Source organism: Ceratotherium simum, chromosome X (genome assembly GCF_057802395.1).
Source record: "Ceratotherium simum simum isolate JZ-2026a chromosome X, ASM5780239v1, whole genome shotgun sequence".
NCBI lineage: Eukaryota > Metazoa > Chordata > Mammalia > Perissodactyla > Rhinocerotidae > Ceratotherium > Ceratotherium simum.
The window spans coordinates 114,242,060-114,265,304 of record NC_141940.1 but is presented as its reverse complement, the minus strand read 5'-3'; the positions used below and the strand labels follow the sequence as shown (position 1 = coordinate 114,265,304).

Here is a 23,245-nt window from a genome sequence, read left to right as displayed (position 1 = left end):
GCTGGGCAGTTTGTCCTTTAACTCCAGTCATCTGTTGGCCCCTCTTACCTTCTCCACCACTTCTTTGTTTCTAATTTAGGAAAAGTGCCCTTCTTGGCTTCTGTTTATGAGGAAAAAAGAGTAGGACCCTAAGGCCTAGAATGGATTGGGCCCACAGCTTGGCCCCTATCCTGTGGTAACAAACAACACAAAAATCTCAGTGGCTTATAATAACAAATGTTTATTTCTTGTCTGTGCCTCGTGTCTGTCCCTGGCCAGCTGTGGTTCTGCTCTGTGTTATCTTCCCTCTAGGAACCAGGCTATTGGAGCAGCCTGTAGCCACAGCACTGCCCACCTCATGGCAGAGAAGAAGAAACACACAGTGAACCATGAGTTGCCTCTTAAGGCTGCTGGTTAAGAAGCGACACATATCACTTCCTCCATCATCTTGTCAGAAAAAGCAAGTCACATGGCCATTCCTGAGTTCAACAGGGTAGGGATGTGGAATCCTCCCGCAGGGATGGGAACCAAATAACTGTGAACAACTATTATGTGAACAATTATTATGTGAATAATTGTGAACAATTATGCTGTCGTGGTGATCTCACCTGCCAGCTGTGGTGGGCTGGGATCCCCCCCACAGCCCACCCATCACTGAATCTGAAGTGACCAGAGATTAAGATGGTGATGAACCACTGGCATTTTGCTTTTTGGCTTATAAAAAAGTACTAAAGTAATAAACTGAAATTCCTAATCTTTAGGGTAGGGGAAAGAGGGAAAAGGAATTGAGATATTAATATCAGACAAAGTAGACTTCACAGCAAAGAAAACCACCAGGGATACAGAGGGATGTTACATAATAATGAAAGGGTCAGTTCACCACGAAGACATAACAATCCTAAATGTGTATGTATCTAACAAGAGGCGAAGGGATAGACACATAGTAGCTAGAACAGAACAGAGAGTCCAGAAATAGATCCACACAAATATGACAAATTGACTTTTGACAAAGGTCTAAAGACAAAGGGAGAAAGGACAGCCTTTTTAATAAATGGTGTTGGAACAACTGGACATCCATATGCAAGAAAATGAACCTCAATCTAAATCCCACACCTTATACAGACGTTAACTCAAAATGAGCCATAAATCTAAATGCAAAAAGTAAACCTATAAAACTTTTATAAGAAAATATAGAATAATCTTCATGACCTAGAGTTAGGCAGAATTAGCCATGGTATCAAAAGCACCATCCAAAGAAGAAAAATTGATAAACTGGACTTTATAAAAATTAAAAACTTTTGCTCTGTGAAAGACACTGTTAAGAGATAAAAAGACAAGCTACAGACTGGGAGAAACTATTTGCAGGTCATGTTTTCAACAATGGAATTGTATCCAGAATATATAAAGAACTCTCAAAACTCAACGGTAAGAAAATAAACAACCTAATTTAAAAATTGGTAAAAAACCAAAAAAAAAAAAAAAAAACACTTGAACAGACACTTCACCAAAGACGATACATGAAGGACAAATAAGCACATAAAAAGAAGGTCAACATCATCAGCTATTAAGGAAATACAAATTAAAACCACTATGAGATACCACTATATACCTATTAAAATGGCTAAAATAAAAAATACTGCCAATACTAAGTGTTGTCAGGGATGCAGAACCACCGGAATCCTCATACATTGCTGGTAGGAATGCAAAATGGTGCTGCCACTCTAGAAGACAGTTTGGCAGTTTCTAATGAAGTTGAACATACGCTTATCCTATGACCCAGCAATCGTGCTTCTGGGTATTTACCCTAGAGAAATGAAGACCTCTATACACATGTTTAAAGCAGCTCGATTCTTAACTGCCTAAAACTGGAAACAACTCAAATGTCCTTCAACAGGTGAAAGACAACACACTGTGATATGTCCATATAAAGACCACTACTCAGCAATGAAAAATAAGAAACTATTAATACACACAACAACTTGGATGAATTTCACAGGCATTACGCTAAGTGAAAGAAGCCACTCTCAAAGGTTACATACCATATGATTCCACTTACATGACATTTTTGAAAAGACAAAACTATAGTGATGGAGAAAAAATGTATTCTGTAATTTCTGGCACATTCTTTTTTAAAAAACAGCTTTATTCAGATACAATTCACATACTATACATTTTACCCATTTAAAGGGTACAATTCAATGGTTTTTGCTACAGTCACAGACTTACGTAAACACCAGCACAATCAATTTTAGAATATTTTCATCACTCCAAAAAGAAACCCCATACACATTAGCAGTCACTTCCCATCTGTCCCCACCCTGAATCCCCCAGCCCTAGGCAACCACTGATCTAATTTCTATCTCTATAGATTTGCCTGTTCTGGACATTTCATATAAGTGGAATCATACAATGTGTGGTCTTTTGTGATTCACTTCTTTCACTTAGCATAATGTTTTCCAGGTCCGTCAATGTTGTAGGTGTATCACTACTTCATCTCTTTTTATTGCAAAGAATATTCCATTGCATGGACATATCACATTTTGCATTTCCACTCATTAGTTGATAGACATTTTGGTTGTTTTCACTTTTTGGATATTATAAATAATGCTGCTATGAACATTCATGTACAAATTTTTGTGTGGATGTGTGTTTTCAGTTCTCTTGGAATTGACAGAGAACTTCCATTCCTATACACCTAGGAATGGAATTGCTGGGTTATATGGCAACTCTGTGTATAACATTTTGAGGAACTGCAAAACTGTTTTTCAAAGTGCCTATACCATTTTACATTTCCACTAGTAACGTATAAGGGCTCCAATTTCTCCATATCCTTGCCAAAATTTGTTATTATCTGTCTTTTTGATTGCCGCTGCTAATGGGTATAAAATGGGATCTCGCTGTGGTTTTGATTTACATTTCCTTGATAGCTTAATGATATTGGTCATCTTTTCATGTGCTTATTGGTCATTTGTATATCTTCTTTGGAGAAATGTCTATTCAGATCTTTTTCCAATTTTTAAATTGGGTTATTTATCTTTATAATATGGAGTTGTAAGAGTTCTTTACGTATTCTTAAATCATCTCTTAACATATATGATTTGCAAATATTTTCTCCCATTCTGTGGGTTGTCTTTACTATCTTGATGGTATCATCTGCAGCACAAGAGGTTTTAATTTTGATGAAGTCCAATTTATCTATTTTTTTCTTTTGTCACTTATGCTTTTGATACTGTACTAAGGAGACTTTGTTTACCCTAAAGTCAGGAAGATCTATTCTTATGTTTTCTTCTAAGAGTTTTATAGTTTTAGCTCTTACATTTAAGTTTATGGTCTATTTTGAGTTAATTTTTACGTATGGTATAAGGAAGGGGTCCAACTTCACTCTTTTGCATGTGGATATCCAATTGTCTCAGCACCATTTATCGAAAAGAGTATTCTTTCCCCATTTAATTATTTTGGCATCCTTGTGGAAAATCATCTGACCAAAAGCGTAACGGTTTATTTCTAAACTCTCAATTCTGTTCTATTCTGTTCCGTTGATCTGTGTGTCTATTCTCATGCCAGTACTACACTGTCTTCATTACTGTTAGCTTTCTGGTGAGTTTTGAAACCAGGAAGTGTGAGTTCTCCAACTTTGTTCTGCTTTTTCAAGATTGTTTTGGCCATTCTGGGTCCCTTGTATTTACATATGAATTTTGGGATCAGCTTGTCAATTTCTGCAAAAAAGCAGCTGGGATCTTGACAGGACTGCATTGAATCTGTAGATCAGTTTAGGGAGTAACGCTATCTCAACTGTATTAAGTCTTCTGGTCTACGAATATGGGATATCTTTCTGGCACAATCTTAAGCATTGTTTCCATCCTTTAAGCTTCCTAAGGGCAAAGTCTGCCTTTTTTGTTTACCACTCTAACCCAAGGTCCTGGCCTAGTTAGGTACTAAATAAATAAGTGAACAAATATATAATAAAGGCTATATTTTTACTGATTTATAGTCTGAAATATATTTTCAAAGATACTAAAAGTATAGATACTATCTATCTATATTTGTATTATGCATAGGTAATAGTAGTAATTTTCCCTTTAAGAATGCTTGTTTTATTATTGTGTACATTCTTCTGTTCAATCTTTCTTCAAGAAATGCTGAAGAAGCAAGTCAGGCATGCACAGCATGAACCTTGGGAATGTTTCAAACAGGAGGTAAAGCCTCATTTTTGCTTTAAAAGTAGAAAAGTGAATAAAACAGCTGCTTCAAACACAGGAAATGGCTTATTGCCGGACTCAGAGATGAGATGGGTGAAACAGAGAATAGTAACCTCACAGGATGGAGGTGAAGTTTAAGGAGGCAGAAGGTAAAGCAGTGAATTTCAGTGGGGGGAGGGGTACAGTGGTAGAGGACAACCAGAGAAGATAGGGTACATGACTCCCTGGGGTGGTATGTGTGTAGTTTAAAAACACATATTCAACATTATAACTATCTACTTGAAAAATGAAAAAAATAAAAGTTAAAGTCTTCACCATACAAGCTCAAGAAACAACACTGACACAATATTCTTTGCTGGTGGCAATACAAAGACGATTCTCAGAGCGAGCAGGGGCTGGGGCAGATTTTAACAACAGAAGAGAGCAGAGATGTTGAAATGATGACATCCACTGCTCCTTAGAGGATGTGTGCATGGGAGGGGAGGGGCAGGTAAGGGCTGCAAAGTGGATGCTGAGCCAATACTGGAACAGCAGAATGTTTACGGACTTGGACAGTAGGTCAAAACAAACTAGACAGAATTCAGCAAGAATTTATTTATTGGGCTCACGCGTTTAATAAATGTCTGTTGAACTAATTTTATTAGCCATCACTCCCACACATTTGAATTGACTCAGCTCCCTTTACACATAAACTCCCACCCCCAGGGCCCCAACAAATCTGTCAACAGAACCTCTTCTCTCTTTTCCAAATCACCCCCTCCCCCACCCCAGCAGTTACCCTGTGACCCAGCCACATCTTGCCCCAACACTTAGGTATAAGAAACTTCAACTGTACAACACTGATTGCAAGTTTTAATAGCAACGTACCATCTGCATTTGAGTGGATGCCAAACAGCCAGTGCTGTGTTAATGGAAGTAGAGTTTTCAGAACAAAGGAAATGAGTCTCACTGAACTGCCGGCCTGGCAGAGCACATCTGGTATATTTCGTCACTAACAAGCACCATGTTTTAAAAGGGACATTCACTACCTGGAACATACCTAGAGGGTGATCAAGGCTATGAAGAGGCTAAAAGTCATATCTCATGGGAACAGGGGAGGAATATGGGTGTTTAGAGAAGGCTTAAGGGAGAGCAGGTTGGCATCTTCAAAGAGCCGAAAGGTCGTCCTCTGAAAGTGGGATCTGATTATTTTTGGCTACGAAACTTAAGTCAGATTTTACCTCAATATAAGAACTTCCTAACATTTAGAATTTTCCAAATAGAATGGATAGGGTTGTAGGTAATGAGGGCTCAGTCTCCGCATTATTTGGGCAGAAGGACTTCTGAGGGCCACCCCACAAGGGAGGTGTAGTATATAATGTAGTGGTTAAGGGCAATACTCTGTATAAGACGCTCCTGGGTTTAAATATCTGCTCTGCCACTTAACTAGCTATCTGATCTTGGGCAAATTACTTAACTTCTCTGGGCCTCAGTTTCCCTTTCCATAAAAAGGAGGGTTCAAAGCAGATTGGAGAGCATGGGTCTCCTTGGGCTCTTTACTTCATCCCCCCCTAATGGAAATGCCGTTGCCTCTGCCTGCCCAGCACCTGGTCCCCCTTTCTCTGGTAATGGACTATAATTTCCCCTGCTCTGACTTGGTGGGATTCTGGTGGGCCTGACTCATCACTGCCTGCCTCCTGGCCCTCGCCCTGGCTGCAGAGAAGGACATGTGACCCAAGCCTGGCCAATCTGGGCACAGTTCAGGGATGAGTATGTGACCCAAGCGGGACCAAGTGGGAGTCATTCTCAGTCAGGACTTTCACTGGAGTCACTACAGAAAAAGCTTTCTTTTTGCAGAGGCCACCACTCTAGAAGAATATAACCTGGAGCTGCCCAGGAGCCACCTCTGCCACCACATGGGATGAGTCTGCCAGAGAATAAAGCCCACTCCAAGTCAAACAGGGCCAAGAAAGGAAAAGAGAAATACTTGAACATTTGAGCTCCTGAATTCAGCTATGCCCGAATCCAGAATAATCCCTTGGACTTTTCAGTTATTTGAGCAATAAATCCTCTTTTGTGCTTAAAGGCCATTTGAGGTGGGTTTCTGTCACTTACAACTCAAAGAATCCTGACAAATACAATAGCAAATGCTTATATGGCCGTGGTGAACCAAATACTGTAAAAACATTTATTTGATGCTACTAAAGACATCCAAGATTAAGGCAATATTAAGGCAAAATACACATGCTTAATGGTAGCAGGAAACGACTTAATTTAACATTTTGCAATTCAATTTCTAGCTGAAGGGCAAAGAGATGAATGCTGTCCTCTAGGCACCAAATACTGCACAGAGAGTATGAAGTCCCTCTTCCCCCGGCACCGTCCCACAAGAAAATTGGAATAGCTCCTTACTGATCTCCCTGCCTCTAGTACTGCTTCCTTCCAATCCATCCTCCACAAAGGGGGTCACAGAAAGACTTAGAATCTCAGGACTTCACTGCCCTGCTCAGAAATCTCCAATCCTACAAAATAGAATATAAGTCCCTTAGACTGCCATATGACATGCGTTGGCTCTTCTTCTCACATCCAGTCTAATCACCCGAAACCCCCTCCTTAGCCCCCCAGAACACCCAAATTCACATTCCTGCACACGCTCTGCTCTTGCACTTCCAGGCCTGTGCACACGCTCTTCCCTCCACCTGTAATGGCCTTCTGGCAAACACCTCTCCTTCATAAGCTCCCTCCTCTGGGAAGCCTCTCCCGGAGCCCGCTTGCCTACGTTCTATGGGACAGGGGTCAGAGGCCTCCAGTTAACCCCTACCCTTGGTCCTTTTCCCTTTGGATTCAGAATCGCTAAGTGCATGTCAATGCCTTGCTCAGTTCCAAGGGAGGAAAGTACTGTTCAATTATTCAAATGAAATACCCAGAAGAGACTAGGATAAATGTTGAAAATACATGATTACTCACGTTGGTAAAGCAAAAAATAGAAAGTGAGAAATTCTATTACAAAAACTCCCCAAACTGGTTAAATTCATTTGTTGTGCTGGAATTCTGTTCTAGCAACTATTGCTTAAAATATTAAAGGGGATAGGGAAGGGCAATGCCTTGGACTTGAGATGTTTTTTAAAGTGGGAATTACAATAGCATTTGTTTTAAAATGATTATATCTGTAATTGAGACTACTGATTGTGTGAGCAACAATTTCTTTTTCCATTAGTTTAAAAGATAGGTTTTGTATAATTTGATAGGCAAAGCTCAGGCTTTCAGAGAATAATGTTGAAAACTTAAGCTCTAACATGCAGCAGCCTCATGCTTTACCTAAGAAGATTACAGGTATGCAATTCTCACTTCAAATGATGTCTTTTTCTAAACTGCTGCTTATTCGATTTTTCCCCTCTGAGTTTACAAATACTGCACAAGCTGCAAGCCGTCCCGGGCCTAGGCATCTGCCCCATCTCTTATGACTCAATGATGGCTTATAGGGAAATAAACTGGGTGGGGAGCCAAGCATGGCAGGCATCCACTTCATTCAAGCGTTGTTCCAGATCCCAATGCTCATCTTAAAACTTTCAAAACTCACAGAAACCGTTCTGGGCCTGTTAGCTACAATCAAATGTGCAAATGACTTTACCACTCTCTTAGGAGATTTTAATTCTTTGCCTCTCTTGCCAATTCCTGTAGTAAGTGTGGGATTACTGAGACCTTAGTTAGCCCGGTGTTGTGGAAACTTTCGGAACACATTCAAACTCAGTGGGGCTATCGGTATCTTTCTGGCCGACACTTGAAGTTTGAGGTATCAAGGGATTACTGGGTGCCGTGCTAGTAACCTTTCACCAGAACAGGAGAATTATGGCTGTCACTATTTGATATTTTCAATTATAAGACTGACATATTCCATGAGGTTCGGGTTCAGAGCTCAGAGGCATCACACATGTCACTCCGAGTCTGGGCTCTCCAGAAGATCTGCTAGGAGTCCACAGCTGGGCTTTGCGGGGCAGGGAGGTGGAGGTCCATGAGACTCCTGGAATTTCTGTGTGAGCATCTTTCTCAGGAGAGGAGAGGATATTCAGCCTTCGTCTAGCTCTCAAATGGGCCTGTAATCCATTTGATTAAGAACTGCTCTCTAAATGTATTTTATGAACATGAATTATGTTCTCCCTACCCATTGTGAAGCAGATGTGAGATTTATTTCACTCTATTAGTAAAATTAGTAACATTCACTAATAGAGTGAAATAAATCTCACATCTGCCTCACAATATTTAAAGAAATAGCCTATTAAAGTTTCACTATTTTAACACACAAAGTAAGGAGACTGCAACTTTATGTGATATTCACAGCAGTCTGGTGTATCTAAAGTATTTATTTCCACTCTGGCCTGTTTCCAACAAAACAGAGTGCTTATCATGGGGCTGTCAGCTCACCAGCAGGATGATCTTGAAAAGGGTCTCCTCAACAATCTTGGCTGGAATCCTTTAACTGTAAACGGAGACTAGATGATCTGACTAGATGATCTTTTGGATCCCCGCAAAACTTGAAACAATTCTAAATCTCTCCCATCTAGAGATCATTACAGTCTTCTATTTGTACATGGAGGATTCAAGGACTTTTTTCATTGAATTACTCAAACATTTTTATCTGGCATTAAAATATTTAAAGGCTGTCCTGAAAAGGACACAGCAAAAGCCCTCCTCCTGGCTGCACCCAGAAAGAGTTGAAGTAGGAGGTAGCAGAAGGCAGGGCACGGGATGATACCAGGAAGGAAAAAATGTTATCCATTGAGCGCTTTCTTTCTCGAATTGACACAGAGACCTGACAACCATCTATCAGCCCCGAAAAGGGCTCAGGGATCCTAAGGGATCTGGGGACCACACTCTGAGAACTGCTATACTATTCCAAAGTTGGAGTGTATTTTTACTGTCCATGTTTTAAAAAATCCTTACAACAAATATATGCATCCATAAGCAAGACAGAACGTTATTTTGGGTGTTTTTAAAGTTCTACTTACATAGTACCATACTATGCTTATTATTCTATAACTTCTTTTTTCACTCAACTTTAAATTTCTGAGGGTTACCTGATTTGATACATGTAAGTCTAGGTCATTCATTTTAACTGTTGTATAGTATTCCGTTGTGTGGCTAGATCTCTATTTGTCCATTTCTAAACTGATGAACATTTAGATTGTTCCTAATTTTTCCCTTTTACAAATGCTTCAACAAACATCCTTGAGCAATAGGCAAGAGCACATCATTAGCATATACATATCTAGACCTGGACCTCCTGGGTCATAGGGTATGCATAGCTTCAGTTTCATTAGTATCTCCAAATTGTTTTCCAAGGTGATTATACCAATTAATAGTCTGTAACTTACATTCCATGGCACAGACTACTAGCTAATCATGAACTGAATTTCCTCTTCCTCCTACACATTCAGTTATATTACATTTCCCATCCTCCCTTGCAGTTAGTTGTCACCATGTGTTTGAGATCTAGCCAAAGGAATGTGAGTGGAAGTGAAGTACACACTTCCATGCCTTGGCCATAAAACTCTCCCATGATCAATCTTTCATACTCTTTCCTGATCCACCAGCTGGATGTCAACATCCAGCGTAACCTCAGGAGCTACACATTGAAGATGCCAGAGCCAACAGTAGCCCAGGTCTCTAGATGACAACATCTCTACTGCTCTGGACCCACTGGGCTGTTTTATGAGTGAGAAATAAACTTCTATGTTTAGTCAATGAAATTTTGGGCTTTATTTGTTATAGTAGTTAGCCTATCTGAATTAATACATCTTCCCATGAGTAGTGTATGAGAATTACCCCTGCTCTACAACCTTGCCAACACTTAGAGTTACGCTTTATAATTGTTGCCAACCTGAATTCATTGTTTTGATTTGCTTTACTTTCTCAGATCACTAGTGAGGTTGAGCCATAGTTTCACATGTTAATTAGCTTCCTCTTCTGTGAATTGCTTGTTTATATTGTAGAATACAATCACAGACATATAATATATAAAATTATAAATGATGAAGGGAATGAACTTAATTAAAGGGAAACCGTGAAGTAGGACAGTTGGACTTAAAATATTTTTTGGTTATTCCAGCACTTCTCTTTGCTATTAAGAGAAGTAATGAAAAGAGAATATTCACAAACCCAGAAGCTAAACAATGATGTCACCTGTTATCTAATCCAACTGAAACAGGCTCTCAAGTAAGACTGAAACTTGAAACCAATCAACTATATAAGTGGCTGGTTCCCTAAAGACTCTCTTAGGATTAAGATTCTATATTAGTTATTTATTGCTGCATAACAAATCACCCCAAAACTTACGCTAAAAATTGAGAACTCTAGTTCCACTAGTTTTGGGTTTTCTATGGCACTTCTATCTGCAAATAATGATCATCTCTATACCTCTAATTTCTTTTTCATGTCTGTTACATGGGTCACAATTACAATGCTGAATAGGAGTGAGAGTGTGGATCCCCAATGTTCCTGACTTTAAAGATATTTTTTCTGGGCCGGCCCCGTGGCTTAGCGGTTAAGTGCACGCGCTCCGCTGCTGGCGGCCGGGGTTCGGATCCCGGGCGCGCACCGACGCACCGCTTCTCCGGCCATGCTGAGGCTGCGTCCCACATACAGCAACTAGAAGGATGTGCAGCTATGACATACAACTATCTACTGGGGCTTTGGGGGGAAAAAATAAATAAATAAAATCTTTAAAAAGAAAAAATAAAGATATTTTTTCTAATCTTTCAGCAATACTTTAGCTATGATGTTTGTGGTTTGTTTTTTTTTTAACATTATCCTTTATCAGGATAATAAAATTCCCATGAATATCTAGTTTGCTAAGAGGTGCTTTTTAAAAATATTTATAGATGCTGAATTTTATCAAATGCTTTTCTACATCTATTGAGATGATCACACCATTTTTCTCCTTTAATTTATTAATGTGGTAAATTACATTAATAGGTTTTCTTATAGTAAATGTCCTTGTATTCCTGGGTAAACTCCACTTGATCATGATGTGCTTTTTTATACATTGCTGGATTCTTTTTTTTTTTTTGGTGAGGAAGATTGACCCTGAGCTAACATCTGACGCCAATCCTCTTTTTTTTTTTTTTTTGTGAGGAAGATCAGCCCTGAGCTAACATCCGTGCTAATCCTCCTCTTTTTGCTGAGGAAGACTGGCTCTGAGCTAACATCTATTGCCAATCCTCCTCCTTTTTTTTTTGTCCCCCGAAGCCCCAGTAGATAGTTGTATGTCATAGTTGCACATCCTTCTAGTTGCTGTATGTGGGACGCAGCCTCAGCATGACTGGAGAAGCCGTGTGTCGGTGCGTGCCTGGGATCCGAACCCGGGCCGCCAGTAGCGGAGCGCGTGCACTTCACCGCTAAGCCACGGGGCCGGCCCACTCCTCTTTTTATTTGAGGAAGATGATTGTCCCTGAGCTGACATCTGTGTCAATCTTCCCCTATTTTGTATGTGGGACACCACCACAACACGGCTTGATGAGTAGTGTATATAGGTCCGTGCCCAGGATTCAAACCTGTGAACCACAGGCCACTGAAGCAGAGCACACGAACTTAACCACTACACAACCGGGCTGGCCCCTATACATTGCTGGGTTTTATTAGTATTTTACTTTGTATTTCTGCATCAATATTCCTAAGTGAATTTCCTCCATAAACATTATTTTTCATTATGTCTTGTTTGACTATGGTATCTTGGGATACAGGTCATATAAAAGGAATTGGGAGTTATCTTTTATCTGAAATAGTTTATTTAAGATAGGAGTTATCTGTTAATCCCTTGCCACTTCTCACTCCATTGTACTCACTGGGCAAAACCCTAGCTCTGGTTAAATCTGACTCTTTGCCTACTCTGGGGGCGCACCTGTGCAGCTAAACGTTGCTGGAGAAAAACACACAGCCATACTGATTGAACTCACTCAAAATTAATGACCCCTAGTGCTGTCCAAGGATCATACTAGAGATCCCTGGTCCATCATTCCATTCTTCTCCTAAAGGACTACTTCATACCTTCTCATTTCTCTTTAAACCTCCGATAACTCCTCCCTATCTTCCCTCTCGGCTAATGACCCTGCCTCGTGTTTTGATGACAAAGTAAAAACAATCGAAAGAGAACATGGTGCCCATGTACCCTGCCTTCCCTCTTGTTTTGACAGATAAACTATCCATGCTCCTCTCTAAGGTCACCCACCACATGTATGCTACACTCCACCCCCTCTTACTCAAGGACTTTGCTCCAGTAACTCTCACTCTGCTTCTCTTCAGTTTCCCTTGGTGTTCCTCCTCATGTTCTGGATCTCTCCATTTTTGGAAAGCTCCTCTTTGAACATCATCTCTTCTCTGTCTATACTCACACCTGTGATCTCATCCAGCCTCACGGCCTTTTAAACACCACATATATACCAATAACTCCGAGATTTTTATCTCCAGCTCACATCTCTCTCTTGACTTCTACACTCATATATTCAACTTCCTACTTACCATTTCTACTTGCATGCCTAACGGGCACCTCAGACTTAACAACACCCCTTATCCTGCTTCCCAAACTTGCTCCTCTACAATCTTCTCCTCTCAGTAAATGGCAATTCTGTCCTACCAGTTGTCAAGCCAAAAACCTTGGAGTCATTCTTGACTTCTCTTTTTTCCACACACTTTATACTCAAACCACCAGTAAATCCTGTTGTCTCTATCTTTAAAAGTTCCCCCAAATTCCACTACTCCCAGCTGTCTCCACTGCAACCACCCTTGTCTGAGCCATCATGCTCCAATAGCAGAAGCTTCCTAACTGGTCACCTTGCTGTGCTCCTTGGCCCCTTACAGTCAATATTCCATGCAGCCAGTGGAGTGATTCTTAATGACTCTTCTTCTTTTTTTTTTTTTTTTGTGAGGAAGATCAGCCCTGAGCTAACATCCATGCCAATCCTCCTCTTTTTACTGAGGAAGACCGGCCCTGAGCTAACATCTATTGCCAATCCTCCTCCTTTTTTTCCCTTTTTCTCTCCAAAGCCCCAGTAGATAGTTGTATCTCATAGTTGCACATCCTTCTAGTTGCTGTATGTGGGACGCCGCCTCAGCATGGCCAGACAAGCGGAGTGTCAGTGCGGGTCCGGGATCAGAACCCGGGCCGCCAGTAGCGGAGCGTGCGCACTTAACCGCTAAGCCACAGGGCCGGCCCCTGATTCTTTTCAAACATTATTCAGATGTCACTCATCTGCTCAAAAGCCTCTCAGGGCTTCCCTTCCCACTCAGAATAAAAGCAAAATTTCTTCACCTTCAACGATGAATGAATTAATAAGCCTCTATATGTTCCTTGGTCCTAGTCTGTAAATCCATCTTGGACTAGGATTTTTTTGACTTATTCAATTTCTTTAATGGTTACAGGTCTAATTAAGATTTAATTTTTTCTTGAGTTAACACTGGTAACATTTATCTAGAAAACTGTCCACTTACATTTTCAAATTTAATGCCCAAAATTATTCAGTGTTTTTCCATTTTCCATTTTCTCCTAATATTGTTTATTTGTCTCTCCTCCCCTGTTCCCATCAACCCTGCCAGAAGTTTACGTATTTATTAGTCTTTTCTAAAAAACAGCTTTCGGTTTTGTCAGTCTTTATTATTTGTTTTACATTACATTAATTGTTGCTCCTATCTTTATTATTTCCTTTCTTCTATTTTCTTGGGTGCACTCTGTTGTCGTTTTCTCAATCTTGAGTTCATTAATTTTTAAATCTTTTCTAATATACACATTTCAGGATACAAATTTCTCTTCAAATCCCACTTTAGCTATATCCCATAAATTTGTATATTTGGAATGCTTTTATTGTCATTCAGGTCTAGATATTTCATAATTTCCATTATAATTTCTTTTTTAGATCCATGACATATATATATCTCCATTATCCATTTAGATATATTTAGAAGTGGGCTTAGTAAGATTCTGAACATATTTGGGGGGGCTTTAGCAGTTGTTTTGTTATTGCTGTCTAATTTTCTTGCATTTTGGCAAAAAAATGTAGTGTGCACAAAGTTGATTCTTCAGTATTTTTTGAGACTTCCTGTATACCCTAATTTTTAATCAATTTTTGAAAAATATACTTTATAAGGCTGAAACAAATAAGTATTCTCTATTGGTGGGGTGCAGAATTCTACGTATATACACTCGATCAAGTTTGTTTCTTATGGTGCTCAAACTTCCTATGTCCTAATTACTTCTCTGCTTGAACTATTAGTATCTGAGAGAGGGGAGTTTAAAAATTCCCACTATGATTATGGATATGTTAACTTCTCCTTACAATTGGGTCCAGTTTTGCTGTATACATTCTAAAGCTATGTTGTTAGTATTCTGTGGATTTAAAATTGCTTTATTTTCTTGGTGACTTATCCTTTTATCATCTAGTAATAACATTATCATCTAGTAATAATTAGATGAATGAACATTTATCATCTAGTAATAACTCTATCCCTAATAATATAATTTTTTTTAATTTCAAAATCTACTGTTTGATATTAGTACAATTACACCAATTTCTTTTTGGTTAGCATTTGCCTAGTATATCTTGTCCCACTAAACTATTTTCAACCTTTCAGTATCCTGTTTTAGGTTTTGTCTCTCACAAACTACATTTATCTTTTTAAAAAATTTCTTAATAATTTCTGTTGTCTGGCTAATTTAAACATTTACATTTATTGTGATTACTAATATAGCTGGACTTATTTCAATCTTCTTGTTTTGTCCTTTACATTTACTATGTTTTGTTTTCCTTCCCTCTCTCCCCAAGCACTCTTTTCCTTTCTTCTCTTGGAGTGATCAAATTTTCTTTATTCCTCCATTGTTTTAAGTTATATATTCCATTTATATTACTTAAAGGGTAATGCTTAAACATAAACTCTTGACTTAAAATACATAACACCTCTATCCTCCTTCTTAACATGATAAGGGCCTTAGAATGCTCTAACCCCAGTCTCCTCCCATTCTTCTGCCATGTTATTATTTTCCAGCATTTAATTAAATCTTTTTTAAACTTTCCCCAAAATTAGTCTTTATTATTGTTACTATTTGTTCCATACTCCATGTTTTAGTTATCCCCTTCTTCTCATTTTAAATTCCATTTCCACTAAATAGCATTTAGTTACTGTCCTGGTCTCTTAATTATTTGCTTTTTATACCAAATAATCCGCAGTTACACTGAACACTCCCTTAATCATTATTTTTCTTTCTGATCATAATCTCTTATCACCACTTTGTACTTAACATCTTTATTAATGAGCCTTCAAACAGAGCTGATATTGAAGAAATATACAAAGTTAGTATTTCTTATCTGGGCCAAAATAAATTTAGGAATTTCTTTTGTTTTTTAAGTCAATAAATATTTGATGATATTCCCTAGAGTGTATCTTTATATTCTCTCTACATACAAAACCAAACCTGCAAAAAGACCCTTTTATAAAAATAGCTCTCTCCTTCTTTGCCTTAAAGATTCAAATAATATTTAGTAGCAAGCATATTTGGAAAATAATTAATGCAAAAAGTGCTTCTCTTTCACAGATACAGGAAAAGGAATTAGGTGACATGCTAGCTCAATGAACAAACTATTGGCTCTAACAGAAGAATGACTCAGTCTGACATATTAAACACCGAATGATTTCTAACAAGTGGAATCAGTGTAAGTTGCTCTTCATTTAAAAAGCCAATCAGAAACAGAGTTCAGAGCTTATACCAGTTGACACTGAAAAATGCCTCATAAACATCTGCACATATCTACAGGAGATGGGGAGATATAGCATCAACTTTAGAAATCACTAGTCTAGCTCATTCATTTTTTTATTGTGGTAAAATATGCATAAAATTGCTCATTCCTTTTTACAGAGTGGCTAGGTGACCTGCCTAAGATCACTCAGAAAGGATGACAAGGCTCTAAATGGGTTCAGGCTCTACAATGGGGAAGACTAGTTGCTGGGGCGGGATGGGTGTGCAGCGAGAGAAGGCAGGAAGGAGTGCGATTCTGCACGTGCAGGCTCATGGGAGTTCCCCGCAGAAGGTACTTGGAGTATTTTGGTTAGCCAGAGGAGCTTGACAACGCAGCCAGGAAGGGAAAAGAAGGCAAACATGAGGACTTGTCACAGACTACCCCCAAAATAAATACAACTAAAGGTTCAGACAACTTTTTTAATCATTAAAATGTTGGAGAGGAAAGTCCAGTGCTGCAGATTTGCTTTAACGAGAAGACAGTTCTTTTGCTCCTGAGGGAAGGCAAGCCTGGATCAATAGCTGGGTCATTAGGATGGCTCAGAGCCTGCAGGAAGTATTTTATCAACAAGGACTTAACAGGATCTTTTATGTGCCTGGAGCACTGCTTGATATAAAAGGAACAAAGTGATGAGTTTTCTGTGCTTAAGGATCTCACTGCATCAATGAGGAAACATAATTATGTTCAAAGACCAGAAAGCAATTAGTAGCTGTATCAGGGCATTCAGGAAAGGGAGCATCATGGGCCAGGGTGATGAGGCAAGGACATGTGGTCTGGAAATGTGTGGCTTAAATCAAAATCATAACACCACCAACAGCACTATTTACTGATTGCCTACTGGGTGCCAGGCAACATACTGGGCACTAATTTTTTCTTCACAATATCTCAGTGGAGACAGGTGTTATTATCCCCATTTTACAGATGAGGCCACGGACTCAGAGAGGTTGAATAAAGATTACACATGTCGTTTAAGGCAGAGCTAGGGATTCAAACCTGGGTGTGACACAAGAATCAAGCTTCATCAGTTCTCCATACAGCCCCTTCCATCACAGTAATGAAAGGAAAGGCCTTTCAACTTGGATTTTAAAACACTTTGTAGGGCCGGCCCGGTGGCTTAGCGGTTAAGTGCGCGCGCTCCGCTGCTGGTGGCCCGGGTTTGGATCCCGGGGGCACACCGACGCACCGCTTCTCCGGCCATACTGAGGCCGCGTCCCACATACAGCAACTAGAAGGATGTGCAACTACGACATACAACTATCTACTGGGGCTTTGGGGGAAAAAATAAAATAAAAAAATAAAATAAAATTATAAAACACTTTGTAGATGTAATTATAATATATTCCAAAGAGGAAGGCAAAAAATGACCTCCGTTTGCCTGCCTGGTCCTTCTTCAGTTCTCAACTCGAACGTCATCTCTTCCAGAACTCCCCCTCTGCTCCCCAAACTGGGCTAAGCTCCCCAAATAAGGACCATAATCCTTCACATGCAATTTCAAAAGCCAGTAAGCTCTGAAAAGTCAAAGTGTTTTCGGAAGTTTGCAGCAAGCTCGTTCGTTCGGTGGCAAAAGATGACCTGAACTGATGTGAAACTATTTGCTGTCTTTACTTTTCCTACTCAGTGTGAATAGTCACATGCTGATATGGAAATAATTATGTGTTTGATTAAGGGGTGCTGCCCACTACAGTTATTATAGAATATATAATATATGTATATTACCTTTCTAAAATTTGGATGTTTCTGACTTGCAAACAACATCTGGCCCCAGGGGTTTCAGACAAGGGACTCTGGACCTATACCCTATGCATAAATCTCACTGCACTACAAGCATTTATTACTCTTTGTAAGCCCAGCGCCTGACCGAGTGCCTTGCATATAATAGGTATACAACAAATATTTCCCGAATGAGGAAACTGGCTGAGAAATTGGCTAAGAAGGGAAAATGGTCAGTGGCTTCGGAGTGATCATCGCTCCCAACCTGCAGGTGGGGCCTCTAACCATGGAGTGCCACTTCCTTCTCTGACATGGAGGTCCTATAAATAGTTGCTGTTGATTGAGGGCAAGCAACATAGCCGCTGTCTTCCATAGGAATAAAAATAGTCCAGTGGTCTTACACGATGGGCCTTTAGCCCAGTAATACGAAACAGCAGGCATATTCACACCTCAGACCACATGGGCAGCCTCACAGGTCCCCTTGAACTTGGGAGCAGAAGCCCTGTGTTTGGGTCTCCCTATTACATGCAGTAACCTTTTTGGCCTGTAGTTTCCTCTTCTGTAAAACAGCAACCAGAGTAAGCCCTAAGACCCTCGCAGGTGGGTCTCCTAACAAGGTAACTCCTGGGAGAGGCAGCAGCAGTCGTCCCACACTCGAGTGGGATGCAAACCTCAGGAGCTTCTTCACTCGTCTACTTCCCTCGCAGTCCAGAGCTCACCGTCACCGTTTAGCGTGCTCTCTCCAACCTACACACACCTCCTCTCTCATGCAAGAGAAGCAGAGTCAATGCAAAAAGACGCATTTTATACCAGGGCACCCAGGGGGCTCTTTCTGTCTGCGATTCCAAACAGCGGTCAAAGAGTTCTGTAAAGAGGAGCCGTACAGCCCTTCGGTCTCCTGACTCGTAAAGAGGACGGGGTGGGGGGTAATTACCGGCCAGCAAGGACCGGATTTAAAGAGGAAACCTCTGAACTGCCGAGTCTCAGGACTCTAGAGGGGACTGAGTAGGCGAATGAGTGCCACGAGAGGGCAGCTCGGGGTGGTCCCTCCTTACCTGATAACACAGGATGGTTTGCTGCACCAGCCGCGCGTATCCGTCCAAGCGGACCCCGGAATTGCTCCTGCTCCTCATCTCCGCGATGCTCCCGGGGCCGCGGCGCCCGACCTGCTGCGCGGAGGTGGGACACCGGGGCTGCAGCCGCCAAGAGGGCCTGGTTCCCAAATAGTCAGAGCCTCAGTCAGTTCTCGGGATGGAAGCCGGCGCTAGGAGGTCGGAAGTGTTTTAAATGACAGAACTAAACTATGATTGGAGAGCAAGCCAAGCAGAGTTTTCGCACCGCTGGAAGGCGCGGGGGCGGGCACAGGGGCTGGCGCTATGGCGGCCCCGCCTTGACCAGGCCCGCTGCGCTCCCGACGCTCGCGGGTCCCAGGCGGCCCCGCGGGAGAAAAGGAGAACTGGGTTCTCGGAGTGGGGCGACGATGCCCCCGCCTAGCCTTTTTTGTCTTCAGGCGGTCGTGAGGAGGCCCCGGGGACCCTATCCTACCCGCCTACCCCGGCCCACTCACAGCCCCGCCCCCGGCCCCGCCCCCGCCGCGGAACGGAACGCTCCGAGTCGCAGCCTGAGGGGGAAGAAAAAAAGGGTGGCCCGCGGAAGCAAAAGAGAACTTGGCTCCGGGCGGGAACCAGTTTGCATCCCTGAGCCCCTTACCTCCCCGCCGGCCGCCGACCCCAGTGGAGGCTGGAGAAACAGGCCCTCCGGCCGCAGCCACCTGGACGCCCTGGACCCGCCCCCGGGCCCGCCCCTGGGCCCGCCTCCGGCTCCACCCCTGGGCGCGGAGCGGAATCCGCGGAGCCGGGCCGGAGCAGTAAGGGAAGGGGACTGCTCCTCTAGGGACCCAGAACTCTCCTAGCCCCCTCCGTCGCTTGCGGCCCCGCCCCGCCCTCAGATGAGCTCACAATCACGTCCCTGGCCCCGCCCTCTAGCCCCGCCCCCAGATCCGCCCCCGCAGCGGAGCGGAACCTTCCTTCTTGAGGAGGCTCCGGGGATGGTCAGCCAACCGCACCAGGGGCGGGAGAAATAGGCCCGCCCACTGCAGCCGCTTGGGCGCCCCTCCGCGGGCCGCGTCTCCGCCGCCGAGCGGAAGCCGAGTGGTGGGGCCCAGGCGGGAAGGGGAAGGGGCCGGCCCGGGCTGGGTCCCCCAGCTGCCCCCGGCGCCTGCGGCACGGACCCTACTCACGTGGGCGCCGCTCACCAGGCTCAGGCCTGCAGTCCATCTCCTACAGGCCTACAACGTGCAACTTGGCATTACAATTTTTCGTGGCCGCTAATTACCTACAGTTCACAATCTTCGGCCCAGTATTAGTTTTCCACTAAAATCTGGCCCCATATGAATTCCACTGGACGCCTTGGTCAATGTAATCGTCTCCACAAGCCTTTTGCTAGTCTCCATACACTTACTGTACTCTTGACCCAGTAGGCCCTTCTTGCCTATCTGAAGCCTATCTTTCCTTTAAGGGCCAGCTCACCTCCTCCCTCCCCATTCTCTGAATTCCCATAACAATTTCTTTAGTAAGAACTTAGATTTTGGAGTCAGTTCAAACTGAGTTCAAATTCCAGTTCTGCCATTTATATGTGGTGTGAGCTTTCCTATGCTGTTTTAGCTGTTTGAAATTCAATGTTCTCATCTGTAAAATGGGGATAATAATAGCACCTACCTTCTAGGGTGGCTGTGATCAAGAGGATGAATGTAAAGCACTTAGCATCATGCCTGGCTCATAGAAAAGTACTTCATAAATTATAGCTGTTTTCATCATCATTTGACAATAATGTATTTGCCTCATATTTATGTTTTCACGTGAAGCATGTTTTTCTAACTGGATTGTAAGTATTCATTGAAACAGTTTTTGGTATCTCCTACCATGCCTGATAGGGTGTTGAGCATGTAGTTGTAGCTCAATTAGTGTTGAATGAATGAATGAAAGAAAGAAAATCAGTCCGGCTCAGCTGGGTCCCCTATGTATGCTCCTTAACCAAGTTCATTTTAGAAATTCCATAACATAAATCTGTGTCACTCGACTAAAGCACCAAACTCCTCATCATCTCACTTACTATTTGTTTTCTTACTATTGGCTCTTAAATTATGCAGCAATCCATGTGATGTGCCTCTGTGCAGAATTTGCTATGCTCTAGAGGTAAATAAAAGGAGACATTAAGTTATCACCATTAAATCTCTTTTGGAATCCGATTATGTACTCTTACTAGAACTCGCATGTATTCTTCTGCATCTAAAAGCTGGGATCATTGCTTCTTTTCATTACTACTTTTGTTCACATTGAGTGCTTCTTCAAGAGTCCAGTTTGCAGCCATGGGGGAAATAACTGATAACATTTGCTCATTACCTGACATTTGCATCCACTATAGAAACATTTTCAGTTTCTTGATCTCATTCTTTGTAACTTCTGCTATACATACATACACCCCTTTTGGTGTATAGCCAGTCTACATTCTTAGGCTTTGGTCTATGCTTTAATGCATATTATCATATAAGCTATATTTACCAATAAGCTTGAAATTCAGGGATAAAACCAAGAAGGCAGGCTACTACTTTTTAGCTTTTAAATTTCCAAGCGAATTTTTAGTGATTCATTTTGGACTAGAAGCTGTGCCATATAAAAATCAGACTTGTATCTTAGTATTGTATGTCCCTGAAACACAAAACCTCCATATCTTGGTTCCCATATCCATGAAGCCTTTCTCTGGTTGTGACCCAATGGAAACCTGTCTCCAAGTCATTTTTCAAATATTTGTCAGGAATCTGATATGGAATGTGATGGGGTATGTTGTTGTTTCTGAAGCTGATTCATCATCTTCATAAGGATGAAAACCCAAAACTGGACCCTGGAGTAACACCACGTATGACTTCTCTCACCCCAACCAGAGGGTCTGTCCATTGTTCTGCCATAGGGGCTTCTGCCAAGGAAGTTCCCAGAGAGCCACATGTCACTGTCCAAGGTGGAGACTAACAAATGTTTGTCCTGGAAGGTTCAGGTCTTTGACTCTAAAGAAAAGCACTCCATCTTTGACATAGAGGAGAGGGTCCATTCTGAATCAATTTGCTGAAAATAGCCAATTTGCCAAATTTAGTTATTTCTATGAGAATTTAATTTTAGTTGACTAGAAATCATTTTGGTTTTCATTACAATATTTTAAAGAATGTTGAATTCGCCTCTGCTCTAGCTTCCTGTAGCTAGTTTGAAACTGAGGTAAAGAGAGGAAACACCAGGGAGCATAAGATTTCTTCATAGTGAAGAATATATTTATAACTATATTTAAAAGAATATATTCTGGAAGAAGGTGTTCAATTTTTGTCTGCCCCAGCTTTTTGCTATTGTGCCTAGAGGCTGAGGTGAAAAGAAAAAAGAATTTACTGATAAGAATTCTTCTCATTCATGTTCTTATGTCCACTCAGTCTTTCCTTTTCCTGTCCTTCAGACTCCAACTGCAGCAGCGAGCAGCTGAGGCAGAGACAAACTGAATAGTCCTTAAAATGCTGTTACGGAGACAAAATGACAACACACTAGTCCATTTGGTAAATTGCTCATTCAGTAAATTAGTTCTTCATCAAAATGGCCTTCAACAAACCAACCTAAGTGACCTAGTTAGACACAACTCAGTATCCCAAATGAAGTCATTTCACCATTTTTGCTGAGAACAATCATGATGCTACTCATTGAAGTTAATAGAGTTATTTTGCGGGATTAATGATCGCGGTGTGTTTTGGGGAAAAACTTCTCGAATGTTCTGAGGAACTACTTATTCAAATACTGGCCACTGCTGTGATACTTGTTGCCTCCTCATGTTGGCATCACTTCTGTCTTCTTCAATAGAGTCTTAGATTGTGGGACCAATTTTAAACCCAAAGGAAGATGCTTCTCAGGAACATTCTCTCTGCCCTGCCCCTTCTCTGTCTGAAGTAAAAAAATAGACAAGAGAATTTGGCTTAAGGACTGCAGTCAGACACAAAAGACAATAGGAAAATAAAGGGAGGAGGGCGGGATCGAAAAGACATTGGACATTGTGCATCCTTTTGTGTGTACACTTTGGTTACATAATCTGCTTCAGGAGATTTGGTTTCTGAGATCTCACCTCCCAAATCTAGACGTTCCTCATCAATTTAGTACACAGCATCTTGGAGGCAGCTGAGCATCGTGGAAGGAGAGATTGCTCAGAGACCTCTTGTGGAGTTGAGGCCAGCATCCCCATTTGTGGCTTCCACATGCTAATCAGCTCCCCAGAAACCCCAAATCCTGTCCTCACCTTCTTGAAATCCTGTTTGATGCTGAGGAAGCAGACACTTGAAGGGGATCCAAATCTGGGGCTTGTGTGGGCCAATGGCAACATGTGTTAAAGAGGGAATCTTGAAAGAGTAAGGGGAAAATGAAAAAGAGACCTCAGCAATGGATCTTGTGAGGCAGAACAATCCTTGCTCTAACTTCACAGTCAGGGCGTGCCTGCTGTTTGCCAAAAGATGTTCCTGTCGTGTTCGTCTGAATCAGACCCCTCCTACCACTTCCATGCCATGCCGCCAGGGAAAGA

The 23,245-nt window shown here is 41.6% G+C and overlaps 1 protein-coding gene across 5 annotated transcripts in view; it reads right to left on the bottom strand.

Moving 5' to 3' along the window:
- The window catches only part of PHKA2 (phosphorylase kinase regulatory subunit alpha 2), an 81,867-nt gene extending 62,354 nt beyond the window's left edge, over positions 1-19,513 (bottom strand). For 3 of the 5 annotated variants that reach the window (XM_087427662.1, XM_014791138.2, XM_014791139.2), the window contains exons 1-2: positions 19,358-19,502; positions 18,703-18,911 (exon numbers count right to left, since the gene is read on the bottom strand). In XM_087427662.1, the coding sequence (XP_087283788.1) occupies positions 18,703-18,780 (78 nt within the window). In that variant the 5' untranslated portion in view covers positions 18,781-18,911; positions 19,358-19,502. Of the gene's footprint in view, positions 1-18,702; positions 18,912-19,357 lie in introns of all 5 variants that reach the window. The other 2 variants (XM_014791141.2, XM_087427660.1) reach the window with 2 other exon arrangements.
- Positions 19,514-23,245: the final 3,732 nt, after the last annotated feature.